Source organism: Oryza brachyantha, chromosome 1 (genome assembly GCF_000231095.2).
Source record: "Oryza brachyantha chromosome 1, ObraRS2, whole genome shotgun sequence".
In the NCBI taxonomy this organism is placed as follows: domain Eukaryota; kingdom Viridiplantae; phylum Streptophyta; class Magnoliopsida; order Poales; family Poaceae; genus Oryza; species Oryza brachyantha.
This window is the reverse complement of record NC_023163.2, coordinates 11,809,699-11,834,028: the sequence shown is the minus strand read 5'-3', so window position 1 is coordinate 11,834,028 and position 24,330 is coordinate 11,809,699. Positions and strand designations below refer to the sequence as shown.

At 45.7% G+C, this 24,330-nt stretch overlaps 1 protein-coding gene and 1 pseudogene across 1 annotated transcript; both read right to left on the bottom strand.

Moving 5' to 3' along the window:
* Positions 1 to 747: 747 nt before the first annotated feature.
* On the bottom strand, positions 748 to 15,396 carry LOC121054060 (annotated as a pseudogene).
* Positions 15,397 to 15,980: 584 nt separating this feature from the next.
* LOC121054009 (CBL-interacting protein kinase 17-like) lies at positions 15,981 to 23,345 on the bottom strand. Its single transcript, XM_040522870.1, has 5 exons — positions 23,264 to 23,345; positions 16,574 to 16,656; positions 16,369 to 16,433; positions 16,216 to 16,279; positions 15,981 to 16,139 (listed from the first exon to the last, which is right to left on the bottom strand). The coding sequence occupies exons 1-5, from the start codon at positions 23,343 to 23,345 to the stop codon at positions 15,981 to 15,983; spliced, it is 453 nt and encodes a 150-aa protein (XP_040378804.1).
* Between the last annotated feature and the right edge of the window lie 985 nt (positions 23,346 to 24,330).

Below are 24,330 nucleotides of genomic sequence, written 5' to 3'. Positions count from 1 at the left end.
TACCATCTGGCACATCTGGGAGGCAAGAAACAATGCCAGAAATAATGGCAGGGCCATGCACCCGAGACGGGTGGCTCAAAGAATATCGGGGTATGTCGAAATGATCGTGCTTCACTGTTCGATACCTGGGAATGCTTCAAGGTGTGATCACCCCCCTTCAGTTCCAAGTTGGGATCCACCGCCGGCAGGAACAGTACTAATTAACATCGATGCAGCGCTCTTTCAGACCACCCGCCAAATGGGAATGTGTGTACTGATCAGGGATCACAATGGTGACTGTTTGTTGGCTTCCAATGAACGTGCTGTAGGTATTCTTACACCTGAAATCGCTGAAGCTTGGGCAATCCGCCGGGCTCTGACGATAGCGAAGGAGGAAGGCTTACAACGGGTGATCGTTGCTTCGGACTGCTTGCCTGTCATCCAAAAACTGCAGACACCTGTGCGAGATCGGTCGCGGGTGGGGTGTTTGGTCGAAGACATCAAGAAGATCGGTGCCGGGATGAACGCCTGTTCTTTTATCCATGTCAGTCGTTTATGTAATGTAGAGGCATACACCTTAGCTCATTGCTCTGAGCACTCTGTCTGTAATATCTATCGTAATGAGACTCCAGAATTCGGGAGATGCTCCGTACTGATGTTTGGTAATCAATAGATGTGCCTGCCTGCATTATCTCAAAAAAAAAAAACGACACAGATCAAGAAGCCACAGGCGCCCAGCCACCAAATCCAGCATCATCAGCATGGCAATTACGGCGCCGAGTTCGATACACCGCCACCATCACCATGGTCGTCCTGGTCCTGGGCGGGAAACATTCCGCAGTGCGGCACATAGTACAGGTATCGCCTGACGCCCGCTCGGATTTCCGTTAGCTGCCCCGTGCTCACGCTGTAGGATAGGAGTTTCCGCCTCGGATAGTCCCGAAGGAAGACGACGTCCCTGTCCAGGTCCAGGCAGTCCATGTCGTAGTAGCACGACCAGAACCCGTCGACCTCCAGGCGAAGAAACGCGTCCCGCCCGAACGCGTCGCTCATGCTGAGGCGGTGCTTCAGAGTCCACTCGCTGCGACGAGCGCCGCCGCCGCCGCCTCCGCCGTGGCTCCACACCAGGATCGAGCGGCCGTCGGTGTCCGGCTGCGCGTAGTGCAGCACCCCCGATAGCTCGCCCAGGCAGCTGGAGAGACAGTCGTTCGGGGTGGTGGGCTTGTACCCCGGAACGTCGAGAATCCATGCCAGTGAGACGGCGGCTCTCCCGTGGAGGAGTCGAAGCCGTCGATCACCAGAACCCGGTGATTCCATGTCTGAAGAAAAAGCTCCCCGTCATGGAGATTGTTGGAAATATGGTCACATTTCAGCATATTTTAATCTAAAATAAAAAGACAATAGACATGATAATTATAGAAAATAATCTAAACATTAGGAACAAAACATGTATCAGCATGCTTAATATATGATTAGCACACGCATACATTTGATCATAATATAGCAACGAAACCATTGCTAACAGGCATTCTAAAACAATAAATAGAATAGAGTAGAATGTGGTATACCCTGAAAATGGCCCTGTGTTTGAGGCAGTACTGGCTCCGTTGGTGTTGTTGTTCCCGTTGACGTTGCCGCCGTCGCCGTGCACGCCGCCACCGACGCCGTGCGCGCCAGCGCCACTGTGTGCGCCACCGCTCCCGTTCCCGTCAGTCGACATGGTGCAGTGAGCAGTAGTGCAAACGCACTCCCCAAAAACCTTAGCACCTGCCCACCCGAGCAGGTACTCTGGCGAGAGGGGTTTCGGAGGCCTGCTCGTTCAGAACTCTCGTGCGCGCAAGAGAACAAAACCGGGGACATAGATGGGTGGTGCAAGAACTCGAGAAAACCAGGGAGGAGTAAAAGAATGGAGAGGAACTACTCTGGCCTCGGGAAGAAGGAGAAGAAATATGGAAACCCGAATCCTCGCAATCCCCGAGGAAGGGGCGGGCGCAGCGGCCGGACGAGCCAACGCCGACGCCGAGGCACACCACGTCCCGGACCAGACCGGCCGGTCGGCACGCGCGCGCGCATGTGGCGGTCGTACTACTGTCTCAACCAGTCAACAGAGAGTCTCACTAACCTCTCTATTTAAGTTGAGCTTCTCCACTTTAAATCTCCAAGGTGGTATTGTTGTCTCTACCATTTATTGTGGGCCAGTGGAATTTTAATTAACTTTAATTGGGCCTAGCCCATTTTGATTAACAATCTCCACCAAATTTCATAGCCTACAAGAAAAGTTCTCAAGACTTATCTTGTTTATTGACGCCGAAACGCGCCACGCCACGTCCCGGACCGGACCAGCCGGCCAGCGCGCGCGTGCGTGTGGTGCTCTTCCTACCGTCTCAACCAGTCAACGGAGAGTCTCACTAACCTCTCTATTTAAGTTGAGCTTCTTCACTTTAAATCTCCAAGGTGGTATTCTTATCTCTACCATTCATTGTTCGCTAGTAGAATTTTAATTAACTTTAATTGGGCCTAACCTATTTTGATTAACAATCCCCACCAAATTTTATAGCCCACAAGAAAAGTTCTCTAGACTTATCTTATTTATTATATCAGTGTTTCGGTGAAGATTGTTATGTTGAACTTTCACATAGGTAAAGAGCTACATCAGACCACAACTGAACAATGGACTATGCCTTGAATTGTCAGTCTTGTGCGGTCAGGTTTCACTCAGAACCTTTACTGATACTAGTATGTCATCTGCATCCCCTCATGTTTGGAGCATATGAGTCAAACTCCAGGCCCTTTCATTAGTATCTAGAGATTACCCAAATCTCAGAGACTGTGACTAGCAGTCGAACTTATATAGGTATATTCCTTCTAAGATGTTCTGTAGGTCAACATCTCTGCTTTGAGAAAAGCCACTCGGATCACATTAAGGCATAAGCCATCCTACCATACAGAGTAGAAGAGAAATACAGTATGGAAATGAGTCCTTTTAAGGGTCTATTCTCTCAGTTATACAACAACTTGTCTCACCATCCAAATTCACAGGATCTTCAATCACAATGGATAGGTTTCAACTATTGTGCAACTTTAAGTAGGTCTCAAACCGATTTCCCTCAATGCATTATCTATCACATTACGTGATAGTCGCTTGGTAAACTGATCTGCTAGATTTTTAGCTATCTGGACGTAGTCCAGTGCTATCACTCCGGAGTTTTTTTGTTTCCTGACAGACTTCAGTCTTCTTTCTACATGCCTAGATGACTTCATGTTGTCCTTTGAACTGTTCACCTTAATAATCACTGTTTGATTATCATAGTTCATTAGAATTGCTGGTACTGGTTTTTCAACCACCGGCAAATCCATCAGGAGTTCACGAAGCCACTTGGCTTCAACTGTGGCGGTATCTCGTGCTGTGAGTTCTGCTTCCATTGTTGACCTCATTAAGATGGTCTGCTTGCAAGACTTTTAGGAAACAGCTCCACCTCCAAGTGTGAACACATACCCACTTGTGGCCTTTATCTCATCAGCATCAGATATCCAGTTAGAGTCACTATACCCTTCTAGTACTTTTGGGTACCCAGTATAGTGAATGCCAAAACTCATTGTTGCTTCTATATAGCGTATGACTCTTTCTAGAGCCCGCCAGTGATCATCTCCTGGATTTGAAATAAACCGGCTCAGTTTGCCAACAACAAAAGAGATGTCAGGCCTTGTTGCACTAGCTAAGTACATCAATGAGCCAATGATTTGGAAGTATCTCAACCGATCTCTTGCTATCCTTCGGTTTTTTCTTAATAGCACGCTAGGATCATAAAGAGTAGGAGCTGGCTCGTAGTCACTGAACCCAAAGCGACTTAAGATCTTGTCCACATAGTGAGATTGCAAAAGTGTAATTCCACCCTCATCTCCTCTCAGTAGCTTAATGTTAAGAATAACATCAGCCACTCCCAAGTCCTTCATTTCAAAGCTTTTGGACAGAAAGTCCTTAACCTCGTCAATCACATTGAGGCTGGTTCCAAAGATCAATATGTCATTGACATATAGACATAAGATTACTCCCCCTCCCCCACCATAGCGATAACACACATTTGTCAGCTTCATTCACAACAAAGCCAACAGATGTGAGTGTTGTGTCAAACTTCTCATGGCATTGCTTAGGTGCTTGCTTGAGGCCATACAAGAATTTCAACAATTTAGACACCATTCCCTCCTGACCTTCTAGTACATTGCCATCTAGTTGATCTATGTAGATCTCCTCCACTAACTCTCTGTTTAGGAAAGTTATCTTAACATCCATCTGAAGGACGAGAAGACCATGAGGGGCTGCTAGAGCTAACGGTACCCTAATAGTGGTCAAGCGAACAACTGGTGAGTAAGTATCAAAGAAGTCCTCGTCTTCCTTCTGGGTATAACCCTTAGCCACAAGCCTTGCGTTGTACTTTTCAATTGTACCATCAGGCCTAAGTTTTTTCTTGAAAACCCATTTGCATCCAACAGGCTTGCACCCATATGGATGCTCAACGATTTCCCAAGTACCATTAGACATAATAGAATCCATCTCACTGCGTACCGCTTCCTTTCAATAGTCGGCGTCAGGAGATGAATATGCCTCTTATATGGTTCTTGGAGTATCATCTATGAGATATACAATGTAGTCATCTCCAAAAGATTTTGCAATCCTTTGTCTCTTACTCTTTCGAGTATCTACAATGTTATTCTACTTGGGATTTTCCTCAACAGTTTGATCATCGTGTTCTATCGTTTCAAAGTGCTCATGGGATGCAATAGGTTCTTCACTAGAATTGTTAGGTGTACTCTTCATGGAAAATTCATTCTCAAAAAATATAGCGTCTCTGGACTCAAAAATTGTACCTACACGCATGTCTGGTACACCAGAGTTTACTATTAAGAATCTATAGCCCATGCTATGGATAGCATAACCAAGGAACACATAGTCAACGATTTTTGGTCAAAGTTTTCACTTTTTGACTATAGGTACATTCACCTTTGCCAAACAGCCCCATATGCGTAGGTAGGAGATATTTAACCTCTTCTTTTACTATTCCTCGAATGGTGTTACTTCCTTGTGCTTTATTGGAATTTTATTCAGGACATGACAAGCAGTCAAAATTGCCTCACCACAACATTCCTTAGATAGTCCCGTGGTATCTAACATGGCATTCACCATCTCAGTTAGAGTGCGGTTCTTTCTTTCGGCTATCCCGTTTGACTGGGGTGAATAGGGAGGCGTCCTCTCATGAATAATTCCAAGATCTTCGCAAAAGGATGTAAACTCATTGAAAAAATATTCTTCACCTCTATCAGACCTCAACCGTTTGATTTTACTCTCTAGTTGGTTTTCTACCTCAACCTTATAAATCTTAGAGTAATGCAGTGCTTCATCTTTTGATTTTAACAAATACACATAGCAAAATCTAGTGCAATCATCTATCAGTGTCATGAAATATTTCTTTCCGCCTCTAGTCAACATACTGTTCATTACACACAAATCTAAATGAACAAGTTCTAAAGGTGCCAAATTCCTCGCCTCTGCTGCCTTGTGAGGCTTGCGAGGTTGTTTCGACTGAACACAAGTATGACACTTAGAACCTTTGGCTAAAGTGAATTTTGGAATTAAACTCATGTTGTCTAAGCGCATCATATAACCGAAATTCACATGACAGAGTCACGAATGCCACACATTGGACTCATCATTCTCACAAATATGGTTCGCAACTTTATTATTACACATATCATCCTAAGAAAAGCAGAACAAGCCTCCGCTGTCATAGCCTTTACCAATAAAAGTTCCATATTTTGAAACAACACATTTATTGGACTCAAACACAAGTCTAAAACCATCTCTACACAGTACAGAGCCACTAACTAGATTCTTCTTTATTAAAGGGACATGTTGCACATTCTTGAGTTGCACGGTCTTTCCTGAAGTAAACTTCAGATCGATCATACCAACACCATGAATAGCCGCAAGTGACCCGTTTCCCATCAACAAGGAGGAATCTCTCCGACCTAGTAAGAAGAAAATAGAGAAATATCAGCACACACATGAATATTAGCACCAGTATCAATCCACCAATCAGGTGAATGAAAAACAGAGGAAACAGTAGGTAAAAGATTACCATATCCCGATGTTCCTCTGCCCTCGCTAATGACCATGTTGGCAGCCTTCTTGTCCTTACGATGTAACATCCCAGCCCAAGGCTTAAATAGGATTTGATAGATACTCATACCAACAAGTTGCAACTTCTTTTTCGGAAGCTTATCTCGAGAGAACTCCAAGGTTAAGTGTGCTTGACTTGGAGCAATCTTGGGATGGGTGACCGACCGGGAAGTCATTTCTCGGGTGCGCGTGTGGACAAAGTGTGCAAAAAAGACTTGTGTGTTGGTTGTGTGAGGGAAGTCTTGATGTCCTAGAGCACAGGCCCGACCTAGGGGGGTTCCTAGGGTTGGGGCGTGGACCTAGGGGGGTTCCTAGGGTTGGGGCGTGACAGAATGGTATCAGAGCCAACCCTTGCGGTTTCACGGGCGCGTGTGGGCGCGTGGGCCCTGCGGGGACACGGCATGGCACATGGGCCGGACCTGGACACACGGACGTGGCCAAGGGGGGAACGTTCCTGGTTGTTTGCCCAAGTGTGGGTGTGTTGGACCGACGGGGACGTCGGGTCCTTTGAGGGTGGGTGTATGTAACATCCCAGCCCAAGGCTTAAACAGGATTTGATAGATACTCATACCAACAAGTTGTAACTTCTTTTCCGGCAGCTTATCTCGAGAGAACTCCAAGGTTAAGTGTGCTTGACCTGGAGCAATCTTGGGATGGGTGACCCACCGACACTTGACCTGGAGCAATCTTGGGATGGGTGACCGACCGGGAAGTCATTTCTCGGGTGCGCATGAGTGAGGACAAAGTGCGCAGAAAAGACATGTGTGTTGGTTGTGTGAGGGAAGTCTTGATGTCCTAGAGCTAGAGCAATCTTGGGATGGGTGACCGACCGGGAAGTCATTTCTCGGGTGCGCATGAGTGAGGACAAAGTGCGCAGAAAAGACATGTGTGTTGGTTGTGTGAGGGAAGTCTTGATGTCCTAGAGCTAAAGGCAGTAGTAGCGTTTGGATTGACGTCAGGCTTTCTTCTTTTTATTGTGGGATGCATGAGGGTTCTTCTTCTGCACCAAATTGGCGCTAGAACCTCCCTCAACCTTTTTGCCTTTGTTGTCCTTTGCCCTTGCCTTCCCCTTAACGCCCAAAGAGCCAATGAGATCTGTAACACCGAACTCCTGTCTCTTGTGTTTTAGAGAAGTAACAACATCCTTTCTAGCCAATCTCATCCTTCTCGAATCTAAAGACCTAGATGTCATTTTGGAAATGGACTGGCATACCAAGCATCAAGGAGTGATTGATTGCGCCAAGCGTACAGTCACCTTGACCAGTGAAGGAGGTGAAGCGGTAACATATCCGTCACCGGAGTCAGTGATAACTAGGACTTGTTTGAATCAGATGGAAGCCGAAGAGCAACCCTCGGAAACAGTCAAAGATCTGAAGAAGTTGGAAGACATACCAGTGGTTTGTGAGTATCCGGAGGTGTTTCCAGATGATCTCACAACGATGTCGCCAGAAAGAGAGATCGAGTTCCGTATCGATTTGGTACCAGGAACTGCACCGATCTATAAGAGACCCTATAGGATGGCAGCTAATGAGATGGCAGAAGTAAAGAAGCAAGTGGATGAACAGCTTCAGAAAGGTTACATCCGACCGAGTACCTCGCCTTGGGGTGCCCCGGTTATCTTTGTTGAGAAGAAGGACAAAACTATGAGAATGTGTGTGGACTATCGTGCTTTGAACGATGTTACCATCAAGAATAAGTACCCTCTGCCAAGGATTGATGATCTGTTTGATCAGTTGAAAGGAGCCAAAGTTTTCTCCAAGATCGATTTGAGATCGGGGTATCACCAGTTGAGAATTCGGGAAGAAGATATTCCCAAGACGGCATTCACTACCCGCTATGGCTTGTATAATTGTACGGTAATGTCGTTTGGACTTACTAATGCCCCGGCATTCTTCATGAATCTCATGAATAAGGTGTTCATGGAATACCTGGATAAGTTTGTGGTTGTCTTCATTGATGACATTCTTATCTACTCCAAGTTAGAAGAAGAGCACGAGCAACATTTGCGGATTGTGCTAGAGAAGCTAAGAGAACATCAGTTGTATGCCAAGTTCAGCAAGTGTGATTTCTAGTTGCACGAAGTGAAGTTCCTTGGCCATGTGATCAATGCGCAAGGTGTAGCAGTGAACCCCAGTAATGTGGAGTCAGTAATCAAGTGGACCCCACCCAAGACAGTTTCCTAGGTCAGAAGTTTCTAAGGACTTGCGGGCTATTACCGCCGGTTCATTGAGAATTTTTCGAAGATAGCCAAGCCAATGACACAGTTGTTGAAGAAGGAAGAGAAGTTTAAATGGTCAAAAGAGTGCGATAAGAGTTTTGAAGAGCTCAAGCAAAGGTTGGTTTCAGCACCCGTGTTGATTTTGCCAGATCAGATGAAAGACTTCCAGGTTTACCGTGATGCATCCAGATCAGGACTTGGATGTGTGCTAATGCAAGAAGGAAAGGTGGTTGCTTATGCCTCTCGTCAGTTGAGACCGCATGAGGGTAACTACCCGACTCATGATTTGGAACTGGCAGCTGTGGTGCATGCCCTAAAAATCTGGCGACACTACTTAATTGGTAACAAGTATATCTTTACACAACCGGATTTGAACCTCCACCAGCGAAGATGGTTGGAATTGATCAAGGATTATGATTTAAGTATCCATTACCACCCAGGCAAAGAAAATGTAGTTGCAGATGCTTTGAGCCGGAAGAATTACTGCAATGCTGCGATATCAACGGAAGTTTGTGAGCAGCTACAACAGGAGTTTGAACGACTGAATTTGGGTTTAGTCGAAGAAGGTTTTGTGGCAGCCCTAGCAGCGCAGCCCACTTTGGTGGATCAAGTTCGCCAATCCCAAGCAAATGATCCAGAGATAGCCGAGCTAAAGAAAAATATGCGAGTCGGTAAAGCTCGAGATTTTTCAGAAGATGAACATGGGACAATCTGGATGGGAAACAGGTTGTGTGTACCAGATAACAAGGAGTTAAAGAAGTTGATACTCCAAGAAGCTCATCAGACCCAGTACTCTATTCACCCCGGGAGTACCAAGATGTATCAGGACCTCAAAGAAAAGTTTTGGTGGGTTAGTATGAAGAGAGAAATTGCAGAATATGTCGCCTTGTGCGATGTTTGTCAACGAGTCAAAGCAGAACACCAAAGGCCAGCAGGACTGTTGCAACCTCTCCAGATTCCAGAATGGAAATGGGAAGAAATTGGGATGGATTTCATCACTGGTTTACCAAGGACTGCTGCCGGTCATGACTCGATTTGGGTAATCGTTGATCGATTGACAAAGGTCGCTCATTTCATACCAGTTCACACCACCTACTTCGGGAAAAGATTAGCTGAAATTTACTTGGCTAGGATCATGTGTCTACATGGAGTACCTAAAAAGATCGTTTCTGACCGAGGGAGTCAGTTTACTTCAAAGTTTTGGCAGAAGCTGCAGGAAGAATTGGGAACCCGACTGAATTTCAGTACAGCTTATCATCCACAGACAGATGATCAGACAGAAAGGGTAAATCAGATTCTCGAAGACATGCTCAGAGCTTGCGCTCTCGACTTTGGTGGAACTTGGGATAAGAATTTGCCGTATGCAGAGTTCTCATACAACAACAGTTATCAAACCAGTCTGCAGATGGCACCTTTTGAAGCATTGTATGGGCGAAAGTGTTGTACACCCCTCTTCTGGGATCAAACAGGAGAACGTCAAGTTTTTGGGACTGAAGTTCTAAGTCAGGCGGAGGAAAAAAGTCAGAATAATCCGTGAGAGGTTGAAAACAGCCCAAACCAGACAGAAGAGTTATGCAGATAGTCGTCGAAGCGACTTAGCCTTCGAAGCCAGAGACTATGTGTACCTCCGCGTCACACCTTTGCGAGGAGTACACCGGTTTCAGACCAAAGGAAAGTTGGCACCACGTTTCGTGGGACCATACCGGATAGTGGAACGCAGGGGAAAAGTTGCGTATCAATTAGAACTCCCCGCTAACATGGCCGGAATCCATGACGTGTTCCATGTGTCGCAGCTCAAAAAGTGCCTCCGCGTGCCTGAAGAACAGACCAACTCCGAGCACATCGATCTACAGGAAGATATAACGTATGTGGAGAAACCAGCACGGATTCTAGAAACCAGTGAAAGGAAAACTCGGAGCCGTGTGATCAGATTCTGCAGAGTTCAGTGGAGTCATCACTCAGAAGAAGAAGCGACATGGGAAAGAGAAGATGAGCTCAAGGCCGCCCATCCGCACCTCTTCGCCAGTGCCTCTGAATCTCGGGGTTGAGATTCCGTTTAAGGGGGGGTAGGTTTGTCACACCCGGAGTTTTGTCCTAAGCCTAAAATCGTAAAAAGAAATTCGTAAATAATAATCGGCTTAATTAACTCAGGAAGAATCCCTCTAAAAGGAATTAATTCAATTAAATCGAGGCTCGCAAATCGACTAACTGGATTTAAATTCAAATTGCAGCAGTATAAAATTTGGCCAAACAAATTAATTTAAAACTCGGGAAAAGTAGGGCTTTCCTTTTGTCCTCCTTTTTTCTTTGTTTTTCCCTTCCTTCTCAAATTGGGCCGAAGTCCAATTTTCCTCCCTTCCTTTTCTTTTTCTTTTTTCCTTTTCCTCACCTCCTTCCCGGGCCGGCCCAGTCGAGCCGGCCCACCTCTCCCTCCAGGCCGGCGTAGCCGAGCCGGCCACTTCCCGCGCGCGCCTCCTCCCTCCGCCTGGGCCACCGCTCGGCCCAGCTCACGCGCCGCGCTCGCGCGCGTAGTCCGCACCGCCTCCCTCCTCCCTCGCGCCACTGACAGGTGGGGCCCACCTGTCAGTGACTGTGCCGCGTCAGCTCGCCCGCGCCCGCGCCAGCCGCGTCCGAGCCAAACACCACGCCGCGCCGCAACCGCCGCCGCCGCAACGGTCGCCGCCGAGTCCTCGCCACGCCCGACTCGGTCTCCAACCTCCGACTCGCCCTAGCCGGCGCCGCCACCATATAAATTTCCCCCATCACCGTGCCGCCGCTCACTTTTTCCTCTCCGCCCGTGCCGCCGCCGCGCTGTCCCGTCGCTCCGCCGCCGTTCGATCTCGCTGCCGGCCGCCCGTCGTCGCCGTCCAGCTCCTGTCGCCAACCCTCCTCCGGCTCCTGTCGCCGCCAGTGGACACCCCGCGCCCTTCGCCGCTCCTTCATCCTCTCCACCGCCGCACCTCGTCGCCTCGCCGCCGTCTGCCGACCTTGCCACCGCGCGTCGCCAGCCGCCGCCCGTCTGCGTCACCACCCCCGCATCGCCGTCGCCGACCCTCTGCCGCGTTCGACTCCACCGGTGAGCGTCCCCACTTCCCTCTCCTCCTCTCCTTTGTCCTCGCCGTCACCGCCGAACCACCCGCGCCGTCGTCAGGCACCGTGCGCCACCTCTCCGCCGTCGCTGTGTTTCCCTCGTCGCCGCTGTCACCACGCGGTCGCCGTGCCGCCGCTACCGGCACCCTTCTCCACCTCTCGCCGCCGTGCGCACGTCGCGCGCTCATCGCCGTCGTGTTGGCCGGCCACCGTTCCCCTCTCGCCCGCGCCCTTGCGCTGCCGATTCGTGCGCGGTCGTCGCCGCGTCGCCGTCGTCATGGCAATGCCGCCGTCGCGCCGCCGTCCCTCGCGCCGCCGGCCGAACTCTCTCCTTCCCCTCTCTGTTCCCCTCTCGCTGATGAGCGGGACCCACCCGTCAGCCGCCCCGAGCCTCTCCTCCCTCTCTCCTCCCGTGGGACCCACTTGTCAGTCTCTCCTCTCCCCTCTCTCCCACCGACAAGTGGCCCCTACCCGTCAGCGCTTCCTCTCTCCTCGCTGACGTCAGCAGCCCTATTAATTGCGCAATAATTGATTTAGGACTTTTCTGTTTAGTTAAAAAACCCAGAAAACTTCTAAAATTCATAGGTAATTCATCTAGTCTCCATTTAGGTCCATTCAAATTTCATTAAATTCATAAAATTGTCAAGAATCCATTAAAAATAGTTTCTTTTGCTATTTTAGTAGAGTTTGTGCCTGTTTGATTTATTTTTGTGCTTTGTCGCTTAGATTCGGACCCCGCCGAAGAGCCGGTTTACTTCGAGATCGTCGCCGAAGTTCCCCAGGTGCCAGAGCAAGCTAAGTGGCACTCATCTTTGATCATATTGAACCCATTATTGCAAATTCCCCGCTTTGTTTATTCAAATATGCATTGTTTTAATTAAAGTATATACTGTATGTTATTTTCGGGTATACCTTATTATTATGCCGTTGTTTATCCAACTTTATGCATTGCTAAACCAGGGGTAACTTGATTAGAGTTAGGCCTAGGTTAACGCTTAGTCCTGCTTAGAACAAGTAGCTCATGGGATCACATTTAATCATGCTTAGTTCTGAATAGCTGAGATATTGATTCATCACCCGGTTCGGGCTAATGTCAACTAAAATATTCATAATGGTGGGCTGTGGGTGCATGTTTTTGAGAGTCGCACCCATGGCAATTAAGCACCGGTTCACGGGAAACCCTGGAAGTAATTAAGTGCTAACCACATGCCGAAATGGGTAAGGTGGGATTTGAAGCATGACTTCGAACTATTTGACGTACCGAGGCAAGGGTAGGCGTGATGGAGTATGGACAGGCAATCGTGGTGTAACGAAAGCCTCTGCTGCTTCCGGATCTACCAAGGCACAAGAGGGGACTGCCCGACTTGGTGTAAAGGAGGGGGTGAAACCTGAAGTGTGGTGCGATTAAATAGTGAGGGTTATGTGACGGGTCCTATCACGGTCTCCTTTCCGGTATACCATGGTGGTATGTCGACGGACGTTCAAGTGTAGTGGAGTCGTGTCTTGTGGGTATAGTAGTGCACCTCTGATCAGAGTATAATCTATTCGAATAGCCGTGCCCACGGTTACGGGCGAGCTCCTAGCTTCACTGTGATTAGTGAACCTCTAATAACTTGAGTAAACTGGTTATCACTTGGGACTACTGCAACGTGGTGTAACGTTGAGTAGTGTTTGGGCATGTTGCAACGTGGGTTTAACGTTGGACAGTGTTGTGGTTTTTTACAGCTGTTATTTACTTATCCTTTACTATATTCAATTACCTTTATTCTTTTTAATCTCTGTCTTTTGTTTAACTGCTGCTTTACTGCAACTAACCCTAGTCCTTGATAATCCCTATGCATCATTTATCTCCCCTTTCCGTGTTACTTGTTGAGTACGGTGGTTTGTACTCAGCCTTGCTTAACTTCCCCCCCAGAGTTGGAAGTTGAGTCCGATGGAGGTGCCTCTCAGGAGTGGGCTGATCTGTCGTCGAAGCTTCGCCTGTGGACTCGAGCCGTACGCGCTGGAGCTAGTCTACCTTTTTTTTCTTTCCGCTGCATTTCCGCTAGAATAAGTGTAATTTTCAGTTGTTTCTAAGAACGATGGTTATGTAATCAACATTGTCTTTTTGTGTACCCTGGCTGGTCCTGGACAGGGATTTAATACATAATTAAGTTCAGAAATTCGTGTGAGGAATTTCTGGGCGTGACACCTATTCCACTACAGAACGGTCATCGACCATTCTGTAGTCATAGAACTGCTCCATGACATACAGCTTGCTGCCAGCATCGGAAACTCTGAACTTGGCCTCAAGTGCATCCCACATCTCCTTCCCCGAAGGCATGTGTACATACACGTCCACTATGTTGTCGGCCAATGCACTGATCAATGCCCCACGGAACAGGCAATCCGCCGACTCAAATTTGGCCTCCTCAGGTGAGAGAGGCCTTTCGGTCAGTTTGCCCCGTGCGACAAAGAAGCATTGCATGGCTGTCAACCACAGCAGTGCACGTGTTTTCCATCTCTTATAGTTTGAACCATCAAATGCATGTGGTTTCAAAGTAGCAGCAAAACCAACTACCGAAAAGGACCTATAAGGTTTTTGGATTGTTCGAAATATGGTCACATTTCGGTATATTTTAATCTAAAATAAAAAGACAATAGGCATGACAATTATAGGAAATAATCTAAACATTAGGAACAGAACATATATCAGCATGCTTAATATATGATAAGCACAAGCATCCATTTGATCATAATATAGCAATGAAACCATTGCTAACAGACATTCTAAAACAATAAACAGAACGGAGGAGAATGTGATATACCCTGAAAATGACACTCTGCTGGTCTTTGAGGCAGTACCGCCTCCGTTGGTGTTGCCGCCATCGCCATGCGTGCCAGCGCCGCCGTGTGCGCCACCGCTCTCACTCCCGTTCCTGTCAGTCGACATGGTTCGGTGAGAATAGAACCCAGATAGGTGGCACAAGAACTCAAGAAGATCAGAACTCGAGGAAACCAGGGAGGAGAAAAAGAATGGAGAGGAACTGCTCTGGCCTCGCCGATCCCGCTACGTGATTACCGCGCAATTATCGCTGCGGAAGCGGCCGGACGAGGCGGCGCCACGTCCCGGACCGGATGGCTGGCGCGCGCGCCTGTGGTGGTGGTACTACCATCTCAACCAGTCAACGGAGAGTCTCACTAACCTCTCTATTTAAGTTGAGCTTCTCCACTTTAAATTTTTAAGGTGGTATTATCGTCTCTACCATTCATTGCGGACTAGTGGAATTTTAATTACCTTTAATTAGGCCTAGCCTATTTTGATTAACAGGTGTGCTCGGTAGGCGAGGTTGATCTCCTGCTCGGGATCCCAACCATCGTCCATAACCCATGCTTAGTTTCTTGACGAGAAGATCCCTGCTGTGGATATACCATGCAATCTTACCTCCGGGGTACACTTCTGCTCGAAGCTGAAGACAAAAAAGTACGGAGACCATGACGGATTGAAGGCCAACTTAGCGGTGTAGTGGTAGCCATCTTTTCCCGGAGGAGTTCCAGGTAACTCCACCCACTGCCGTGTCGCTGGGTTGCACACGACGTGGTGTGAGATGGATGGAGAAGATGTGCTGATCTCGTACTTGCATAGAACCAGTCCGTTGCAGCACTCCAGAAGTTCCAGCTGCTCGTAAGGTGGCAAGAAACTGAGAGAAGTATCAAATGATCCGTCGCCTGGGCAGAGGGTCGCGAGCTCGATGGGGGAACCATCGTTGTCTTGGTAGAGAAAACCAGTGAGCGGTTTGGGAAGCTTGTCGGAGCAAGATGGGTCGGAGGCGAAGGAAAGCCACCCTGTGCAGGTGCATTTGATCCGGCAAAATTACTTGTACGGGATGCGAGAGAGGATCTCCAAGATCAGATCATCTGGTAGCTTACTACCACTTCCCAAATCATCGGGCATGGATGCCATTTTATCCTGTGATGTGTTGAAACCCAAGTAAAGGTTTACTTACCTGGCAGGAGAAGAAAGAAGTATTCAGTACACTACTGGGAAAAGCATTATCGCAAGCGGCCGAAAATGATCTTCGCAGGCGGGGCGGCCGTCTGCCTATAGGCAAAGGACTGTGAAAATCACCGATCTTCGCAGGCGGGGCGGCCACCCGCCTACAAAGATAATTTTCGCAGGCGGGCGTTGGCTAATCTGGTCCGTCTGTGAAAATAGGAAACTGCCGTGCGCAAAAAAAAAGAAATCCGCCTGTGAAATTTAATAATAATTTATCCATAAATTTAATAATAATTTGGCTGTTAATAGAAATTCTTGGAGGTAGATTATTTTGTACATATATTGGAAGACTATCAAACATTTGCCACTGAGAAATTTATATATATTGCATAATTCAAAAGTGTTGCTAAAATATATACATTACAATATTTTTGTACATTGTTACTTCATATACGCTATCTAGTTACATTATGACATAACTTTGTTCCACTCCCGAAGATTCTTGAATTCGTCACTTGTCGCTAGGCAATACCATCTCAGGATCATACTACTTTAGATTGAGAAAAACCACTACCTTTCTGACAAACAACAACAATATTTTGGTCATCAAATGGAAGATATCCTACAAGCATGATGTAAAGGATTACTCCACAAGACCAGATGTCCGACAAGGATCCATTATATCCTTTATTCTGCAAAAACTGGAAGCATTTAGCACAAGGATGAGAAGCTTTACAAGAGAATAATTCGGTTGGTCTGAAAAGAACTTTCAGTTACCTCAGGGGCAATATAGTTGGGGCTAACACAAGTAGTATGCAGTAATCCATCATTGTGAGAAGTACAGAATTTACAGTGCAATGAAAGATCCATCTAAGGAAAACATTTTTAATATAGCTGAATTTGTGAAATCATAGCCCAAGATATTGAGGTAAAGCAGTGAGACCAAAATCAGAGATTTTGATGTTGCCTTTTTTGTCCACAAGAACGTTTTCAGGCTGTAACAGTGGAATGATTCACAAGAACCATGTTACAGAGTCACAAATCCACATTGACCAAGTTGCTAATTTTCATGAAAGACGAAAATCCGTAAGATAGATAATTACAAGTTTTTCCCTAAAAACAAATCGGTCATTACCTTGAGGTCTCCGTGGTAGACTCCCTTATCATGGCAGTAGCTTACACCATCAATTAACTGCTCAAAAGCCTCCTTCCTTCTTTCTTAGAGAGTTTTCCTTTTATTGCCTATTATTTTTAACCACAAGATGTAAAACAGATTCAAGTGTCAAAACTTAAAACTAACCATAGCACCTGACATGATTTTTTTGCAGCGTGGAAAGAACGCAAAAGATCAATGAAATAAGAGTGACATGGGCTTACAATTCTCTCAAACAGTTCAATGCCATGAAACCAAACTACAGATTTTGTGTTCCTCATTTTAAACATGAAAAGAACATGCCATAAATTCGACAAGGACAAAAACTACTGCTAGTCGGCAATGGCCATGCGTCGCCACAGTCGGGATCACACACACACAAAAAGAACCCGCCGGAGGGGAAGACGACGATGATGTGACGGTGAGAGGCATCCGGTTCTCAAGCGAGCCATGGTCCTACAGGATAATAATTAGGAGACCCACCAAATCAACGACGCGGTGCGCCGAGTCCACCACATCGTCTAGCTCCGCCGGAAAGCGAAGCGCATGGCCATGGTGCCATCGCCGGTGGCGGTGGCTCCCGCCGGTCTAGGTCCAGCCAGCGTGGCGTTTTCGACCGCCGCAGTGGAGGCACGGTGCGATGGCCAGCGTGGCGCAGGTCCAGGTCCAGGTCCAGCGAGGTACGGTGCGATGGCCAGCAGATGGGGTTTTCGACCGCGGTAGTGGAGGCCGGCGGATGGGGTGTGACGGCGTCGGTGGAGGCCGACGGCGCGGCGGATGGGCCGGTGGCGGCGGCCGGACATCGAAGCGTTGCGGCGGAGATCGGAGGGCGATGGCGTAGGCGGGTGGCGGAGGATGATGGCTTGCTGTCGCGAAGAAATTTGGCAGCCTCACAACGCCAAAAGTGTAAGGTTCGCGCCTCGGACTTGGAAATTTTGGGGCAGCGGGCGGGCGATTATATAGGGAAAAGGTTTTCGCATGCGGGCAGTCCGCCTACAAAGTTCATCTTCGCAGACGGGCGGTCCGCTTGCAAAGATGAACTTCGCAGGCAAACAGCCCGCCTACGAAAACAATTTTCACTATCTTCACATGCGGACGGGTTGCCTGCGAAAATGTACCCCTACACAGCATAACTATCTTCGCAAACGGCCCGTCCGCCTGCGAAAATTGTTACAGATGTGGATGTATTTATTTTGAAATTTTTTTAGTTTATTTTTGTAATTTTGTAATAAAAAAATTAATTTTACGTACAAATATAGAAACCTTAATATTATAACTTTAATTTTTTTAGAAAAATTTCCATACAATGGTAGGTTTACATAAAAATTTGGTACTAAATTTTGAAACCTCTTTTTAAAAAACTTTTAACATATAAAAAAATTATACATTGTACCAATTGCACGTAAAAAATAGAAAAAGCGAATATGCAAAATGTTGAGTAAAATTTTTTTAGTTTATTTTTGTAATTTGTAAATGTATACCGTAGTTGTAATAAAAATATTAATTTTAATTACAAATAGAGAAATCTTAATATTATTATTTTAAATTTTTTAAAAAATTTCCATCCAATGGCAGGTTCACATAAAAATTTGGTACTAAATTTTGAAACCGCTTTTTGAAAAACCTTTAACAACATATAAAAAACTATGCATTCTACCCTACAAATAGTAATTGCGCATAAAAAATAGTAAAAACGAATATGCAAAATATTGAGCAATTTTTTTTGTCAATTTACAATATGATAAAAAATAGTAACACCAACATAAATAGGGGCATCTTTGCAGGCGGCCCATACAAAAGATACCTGTGAAAATGGATTTTATCAGGAGCACGACGCCTGCCGCCTGCGAAGGTCGATCCTCACAGGCGACGCTTATATGGCCCGCGTGCAAAGATTCATCTTCTCAGGCGGGCCGCCCTCTCTAGGTCGGGTACAATTTTTGCAGATGGTGTTTTAGCTCGGAATGATATGTCCGCCTGTAATAATCAAAACCCTACAACGCCCGAAAATAAGCTTTTCTAGTAGTGGTAACTGCAAATTCCAATGGTTTATTTCACGAGATTTACTTCGGTCTAACAAAAAGTATCTTGAGGTACCGTGATACCGCTACCTTGCGGTACCAAATCATTTCTGATCGTTGGATCTAACAATGCACATCCTACTCAGTTAGATCTAATAATAAGAAACAATTTGGTACCTCGATATAGCGGTATCTTAAGATACTTTTTGTTAGACAGGAGCAAATCTCTTCAATCATGTTGCTCCCAAGTCCTGAGACCATTATTGATTTGTTCATAATTAAGATCCATTACTTATTTGTTGATTTGAGGCCTCCAACCATCCAATATGAAGTAATCAGGTACAAACTAATATTTCTTTCACAATTTGTCACTGAGTGGCAATATAATGTTAGTGGGATTTAAAGAGTTCAAAAAGTTAAATGCTCATATGAATTGCCGCGGTAGTAGCTATTTGGAACAGAACAACGAAGACAACTGGTGCCCCCTACCCCGTGCCGGTAGGAAACTAGTTTAGTTTTAAAAAACATCACATTGTACCTTTGAATATTTAAATAGAGAATTAAAACTAATTACATAGTTATGAGAAAAATCGTGAGACAAATCTTTTGAGCCAAATTAGTACATGATTAGTCATAATTACTACAGTACCAACATATGCTAAGAATGGATTAATTAGACTCAAAAAATTCGTCTTGTGGTTTTCAGGTGAAATCTAAAATTTATTTTATAATTAGACTACGTTTAATAGTTTAAATGTACGACCATACATGTCGATGTAATATCTCTGCCAAAAAATTCTGTGAACTGAGCGAGCCTCAGTCTACAGTGACCAGTCAATGAGGTAGGCTGAGCAAAATACTTGCTACTACTGACTTGCCTTTTTGTTTGTTTGCTGATGCATGCATGATGCGCGCTCTGGTTGTCTCATACTGAGTGCAGCACAATTTAACGAGTTTTGTTGTCAACCAAAGAAATATCGTCAGGGGCTTGTCATCAGGACATCTAGAACTGACCGAGGCCTAGAGAGCAAATTGCTAAATATGTCTATTCACCGTTTCAATAGCATATTTGTAAGAAAAATAATATATAAACAATTTTTTATATACGTGTTCTATAAAATAAACTATAATAAACAAACCTCAAAATCAACTATAAGTTTAACGTTGAAAATTGTTTACAAGCGAAAAGATGATGCCCCGCTAAAAAACTGTCCTGTGCAGCTGTGCTTTTACAAAAGAGGCATTTAACTTCTTGCCACTCTTAGAAATGGTACCTAACATATTTATCACCCGCTGTTTATGACATGTGGGTCTTCATGTGTCTATGACATGTGGATCTAGTGTTAAATATGTTAGCAGCATTTTTAAGAGTGACAAAAAGTTAATTATTACTTTACAAAAAGTCGTCAACAACAGGAATCAACAGCCCTTAACGAGAATCTGCAAGTGCACGAACCATGAATCCGATAGTACGAGCGAACTTCAATTCAAACATGAACAATAATGAGAACATGCCTAAGACAAATCTAGCCAGTCCGATGCCTCAAAAAACCAAGATTGCCCAGGCGAAAAGTTTCGATTAACTTACCGGCAAACACTCGCCGTTCATCCCATCATTCCATAGAAGCCGTCAATGCTTTCCTGTGGTGAGAGCGAAGGGAACCGCTCTCTTAGTATACCAGAGTAGAGGAGGATTTAGTAAGCGGCCGGAATAGAAAACATCGATCGGTATTTTCGCACTGCCGTCGACGTCGTATTTCTGTCTTTGTGGAAGCCCCACGGGGGCACACTGCTGGAGGCGCAAGAAACCCAATTTATAGCAGGAGAGACCCCACCTTAACCTATATTTATCTTTGATACAATAAATTAAATATAATGATAAGCTCGAGTTTTTTTTTCTCATGGGATACTTATAGTCTACTCTAAAAGGTATGGAACTCTTTGAGAAAACATTTCCTGATTTTTGCTTTTATGGACAGGATCAAACCATGGGGAAATACGCGTTTGTACCTTTAAAATGCTTCAAGGAAATGAATCCTTAATCGCGGAGTATTCATTATCAAAGCCATAATGGTGGAGAAAAAAAATGATAAATGTCGTCTGGGTCAATAATTATTGGGTATTTTCCACCGAAAATGATAAATATCGCAATGTGTACGCATCCAATGCCTACTATAATATTCATAAATAATATTTAATCTATATAAATGTTGTCCAGGCTGTGTGTTTGGATGCACCGCCACCGAAAATGATAAATATAGTCTAGGGAAACGTGCTTGGATGCCACAGAAATAAAAAATTAAATAAGCTCTAAGCAGTGTATACATGTGTACTTTTGACCCAAAATGGTATTGGAGTGGCGAAAGCTCACATTGGTGTTTATGACAAATTACAAGGGGAAGTATCAAATGATCGAATGTGTTTTTGTTCGGTACATGCGAATTGGCTGTTCGTCAGCGTTTCTACTAGTCCCTAATTTTGTCATTAATCATGTGATTGTTGTGTATGTTTGTTATTGTTAACACTAGATTTTAGCAAATGAGCGTTATTGATTGAAACGCGGTTAAAGATCGAATCGGATAAGAAAGCTCGAATCGGCTAGAGACAGGAGGCTGGATGCAAAGGGATTGCAGCCGATAGAGTCAGAATCAGACAAGGATGGGAATCTGACGGAGCCCGAAGGTTAGAGGCAGGTTCGATGTTTAACCGAGAGTCCGTGTAAATTAGTTAGGATTTATCTTGAAGTTTGTTTAGGATTATGTTGTTTAATTAGAGTCCGAATAATGTAAAGTTAGTTGGTAGCGAATTCTTATCCGGTTAGTTATCTCCCGGGGCTACAAATATAGGTGCCCGGGATCTTTGTAAGATATCTCTCGATCAATTTAACTTGGTGCATCGCCTCAAATCTTCGACTTGTTTGAGCTTTCTACACGGGGTTTGTCAGCATCGCAATGTAAGTTCTAGCTCATCAAAACCCGTCGATCAATTAAGGCAGAACTGTCTCGGTTATATCCAATCTTCTGTTTAGTTGATCGACGGGCTGAGTTCCATCATTATTTTAATCTGTTTTGGTTTGAGGAAATCGTAGTTCTCGATCAAGTTCTCATAAGTTCTTCTGTCTAATCTGTTCACGTGAGTCTTGCTAATCTAATTCTGTTTTGGTTCGGTCCGATCAATTAGGTTTGCTTGGTTCATGTTGTCAGATTGGGGTGAGGGCTTGCGAGGGCTTATTGCTGGAGTTCTAGCCAGCGTTATCTTGAGTAATTCATTGATTGGTTTATTAATCTTACTGGCCTTCATGTTTCTATCGTTATATTATGGTAAACTACGTACTGTCTCGGTTAGGTCTGATCTATGTTTGTTTGGTATAATCTATAAATGGAAATTTGTCCGATTGGCTGAGTTTAATAGATTAGTTGGTGAATTACGCTGCTGTGCTATCTTATTATTCATGTGCTATAATATTTATCTGATGTCATGTGTGGTTATGCTTAGATCTGTACTAACTCGATTAGGTTCGATCTTTTAGATCTGGTGTGGGCGTACATGTCATTGGTTGATATTATCTTACGCGAGCAATTAGTGTAGCATTGCAGTTTACTATATGAATTCCGTGCTTAGTCTTACATCGGCTAACAATATAGCGGATGATAAATGGTGGAGCTGTTCGATCGGCCGATTAATCTTAAGACTGTCTTGGTTGAGTCTGATCTTTTAAAATTAACTCGCTCGTTGGCTTATCAAGTATTTATCTTGCTTGTGACATAGCCGATTAGGTATGTTTATAATTGATATCATAAAATTCCTATAAAGCCGACCATCTAGTCTATCGGCTAGGGTCCTGGACGGTATTGGCTGTGCAGCCGACAGCGATTTCAGGGTTAACTGTTTTTCATGATTATCTTGTTAGTTACAGGATCAAACTGACTGGCACGCCCAGTATTTCTTAGAATTAGGTCCTGCACTGGAATGGTCTAAGATTGAATCCCAGGCCTACGTATGTGACCGTTGATTGTCATTTTCAGCGTCAACACATTTTTTGGCACGCCTAGTGGGACCCGTGTCAAGAACCCAATTCAAGTCAGTCAAGCGCACGTCAAGATAGGACAACAGCAATGGCCACGAAGGAAGTCAGCGCAGAGAACATTCTCCCCATCACCTAGGAGAGCCTCACCGATGAAAAACGGGCCTTGGTGCAGCGCCACAAGGACAAGTTCCAGAAGCTGTGCCTCGAGTCTTTCAGCATGACGAGATGCGGGCAAGTACAAAAGTCTCAGCTTCCGACGCCGAGCTCAGATCGTCGGAAAGGAGCTGAAGCAGGAAAAGGAGCTGACATAGAGAAAGGAGGTGGTAGCAACCCTCACCTAGAAAACCAGCCGAATCTACAGGACATGGTAGATTCGGCAGTGCACCATGCCCTCATCAATCAATCGGGGATACTGGCGAGCACCCTGTCAGGATTAATCCGGCAGGTGGCCGATGGAGCTCCCGATGGGGAGTCACACCAAAGGGGGCCTAGATACTTCCCAAATGGGAAAGGCCTAAGTATCGACAATACAAAGATGAAAGGGATCCAAGGGAGGATGAGCCAATACCATGCAATCCCCGAGTACACTTGGAGGAGATCCCAGAAACGCCAAGACAACCTTACCAGGAAAGAACTCCGCCGAGGAACGCTTACCACGCTGATCCCTTTTACCGGGACAACCATCAGTATCAGCCACCTCCGACATGGCCCCATCGGCAAGAGCCGATGTATGAAAACCAGTTCCGACAGCCTAACTCGGTTCCTAGAGGCCAGTTCAGGGATGAAGACTGGACAGACCACATTGCAGAGGTCATGCAGGAACGTTTCGGCCTAAGGCCGAAAGAACAAACAACTATGTATCGGCGCCCATACACGAAGTGGTTTGAGAGGGTGTCGTTACCTCATTGGTACAGGGTACCGGATTTCTCCAAGTTATCGGGACAAGATGGTACGTCGACCATCGAACACGTTAGCCGATTCCTAGCTCAATGCAGCGAGGTATCGGCTGAAGATGCACTAAAAGTGCGCTTCTTCCCACTCTCGCTATCGGGATCAGCCTTCACCTGGTTCTCGTCTCTACCCCCAAATTCGGTCAGGAATTGGGCCGATCTTGAAAAACAATTCCACAAGTATTTCTTTGTAGGAGTACAGGAGATGACATTGACCGATCTCACTACGGTCAGGCAGAAGCCGGATGAATCGGTCCATGACTACGTCCAAAGATTCCGCAACGTGAGGAGCCGATGTTATCGACTAAACTTTAGCGATCAACAACACGCCGAGCTAGCATTCCAGGCCTTGCTTGGCCAGATCAGGGAGAAGTTCTCGGCATAGGAGTTCGAGAGTCTAGCTCACCTCGTCCAGAAGGTATCGGCTCATGAGATCCGTTACCAGGAGGCCAGGAAAGATAAGTTCCAACGCCGCGTCGCCTATCTAGCCGAAGAATCGTCGGACTCTGACGTCGAAGAGTCCGACATTGGGCTGGCAGAATGGACTAGGAACAAGAAGGCGATGAACTACCCTTGGGTCAAGGGAGTGAAAGAGACGGAGAAGTTCGACTTCGACGTCAATAAGGCCGACAAAGTCTTCGACCTCCTGCTACAAGAGAAGCATATCCAGCTGTCGGCAGGACATGTCATACCATCGGCTGAGGAGTTGAAAAAGAAGAAATACTGTAAATGGCATAACTC

What these genes read in the sequence shown, in the direction of transcription:
- LOC121054009 (XM_040522870.1), bottom strand. Translation starts at nt 23,345, where the DNA reads ATGTCGGAGGTGGCTGATACTGATGGTTGTCCCGGTAAAAGGGATCAG. An exon ending in CTCGGCGGAGTTCTTTCCTG is followed by an intron (nt 16,657 to 23,263) that starts GTAAGGTTGTCT and finishes AAACTCTCTAAG; the next exon opens with AAAGAAGGAAGGAGGCTTTT. An exon ending in TCTACCACGGAGACCTCAAG is followed by an intron (nt 16,434 to 16,573) that starts GTAATGACCGAT and finishes CCACTGTTACAG; the next exon opens with CCTGAAAACGTTCTTGTGGA.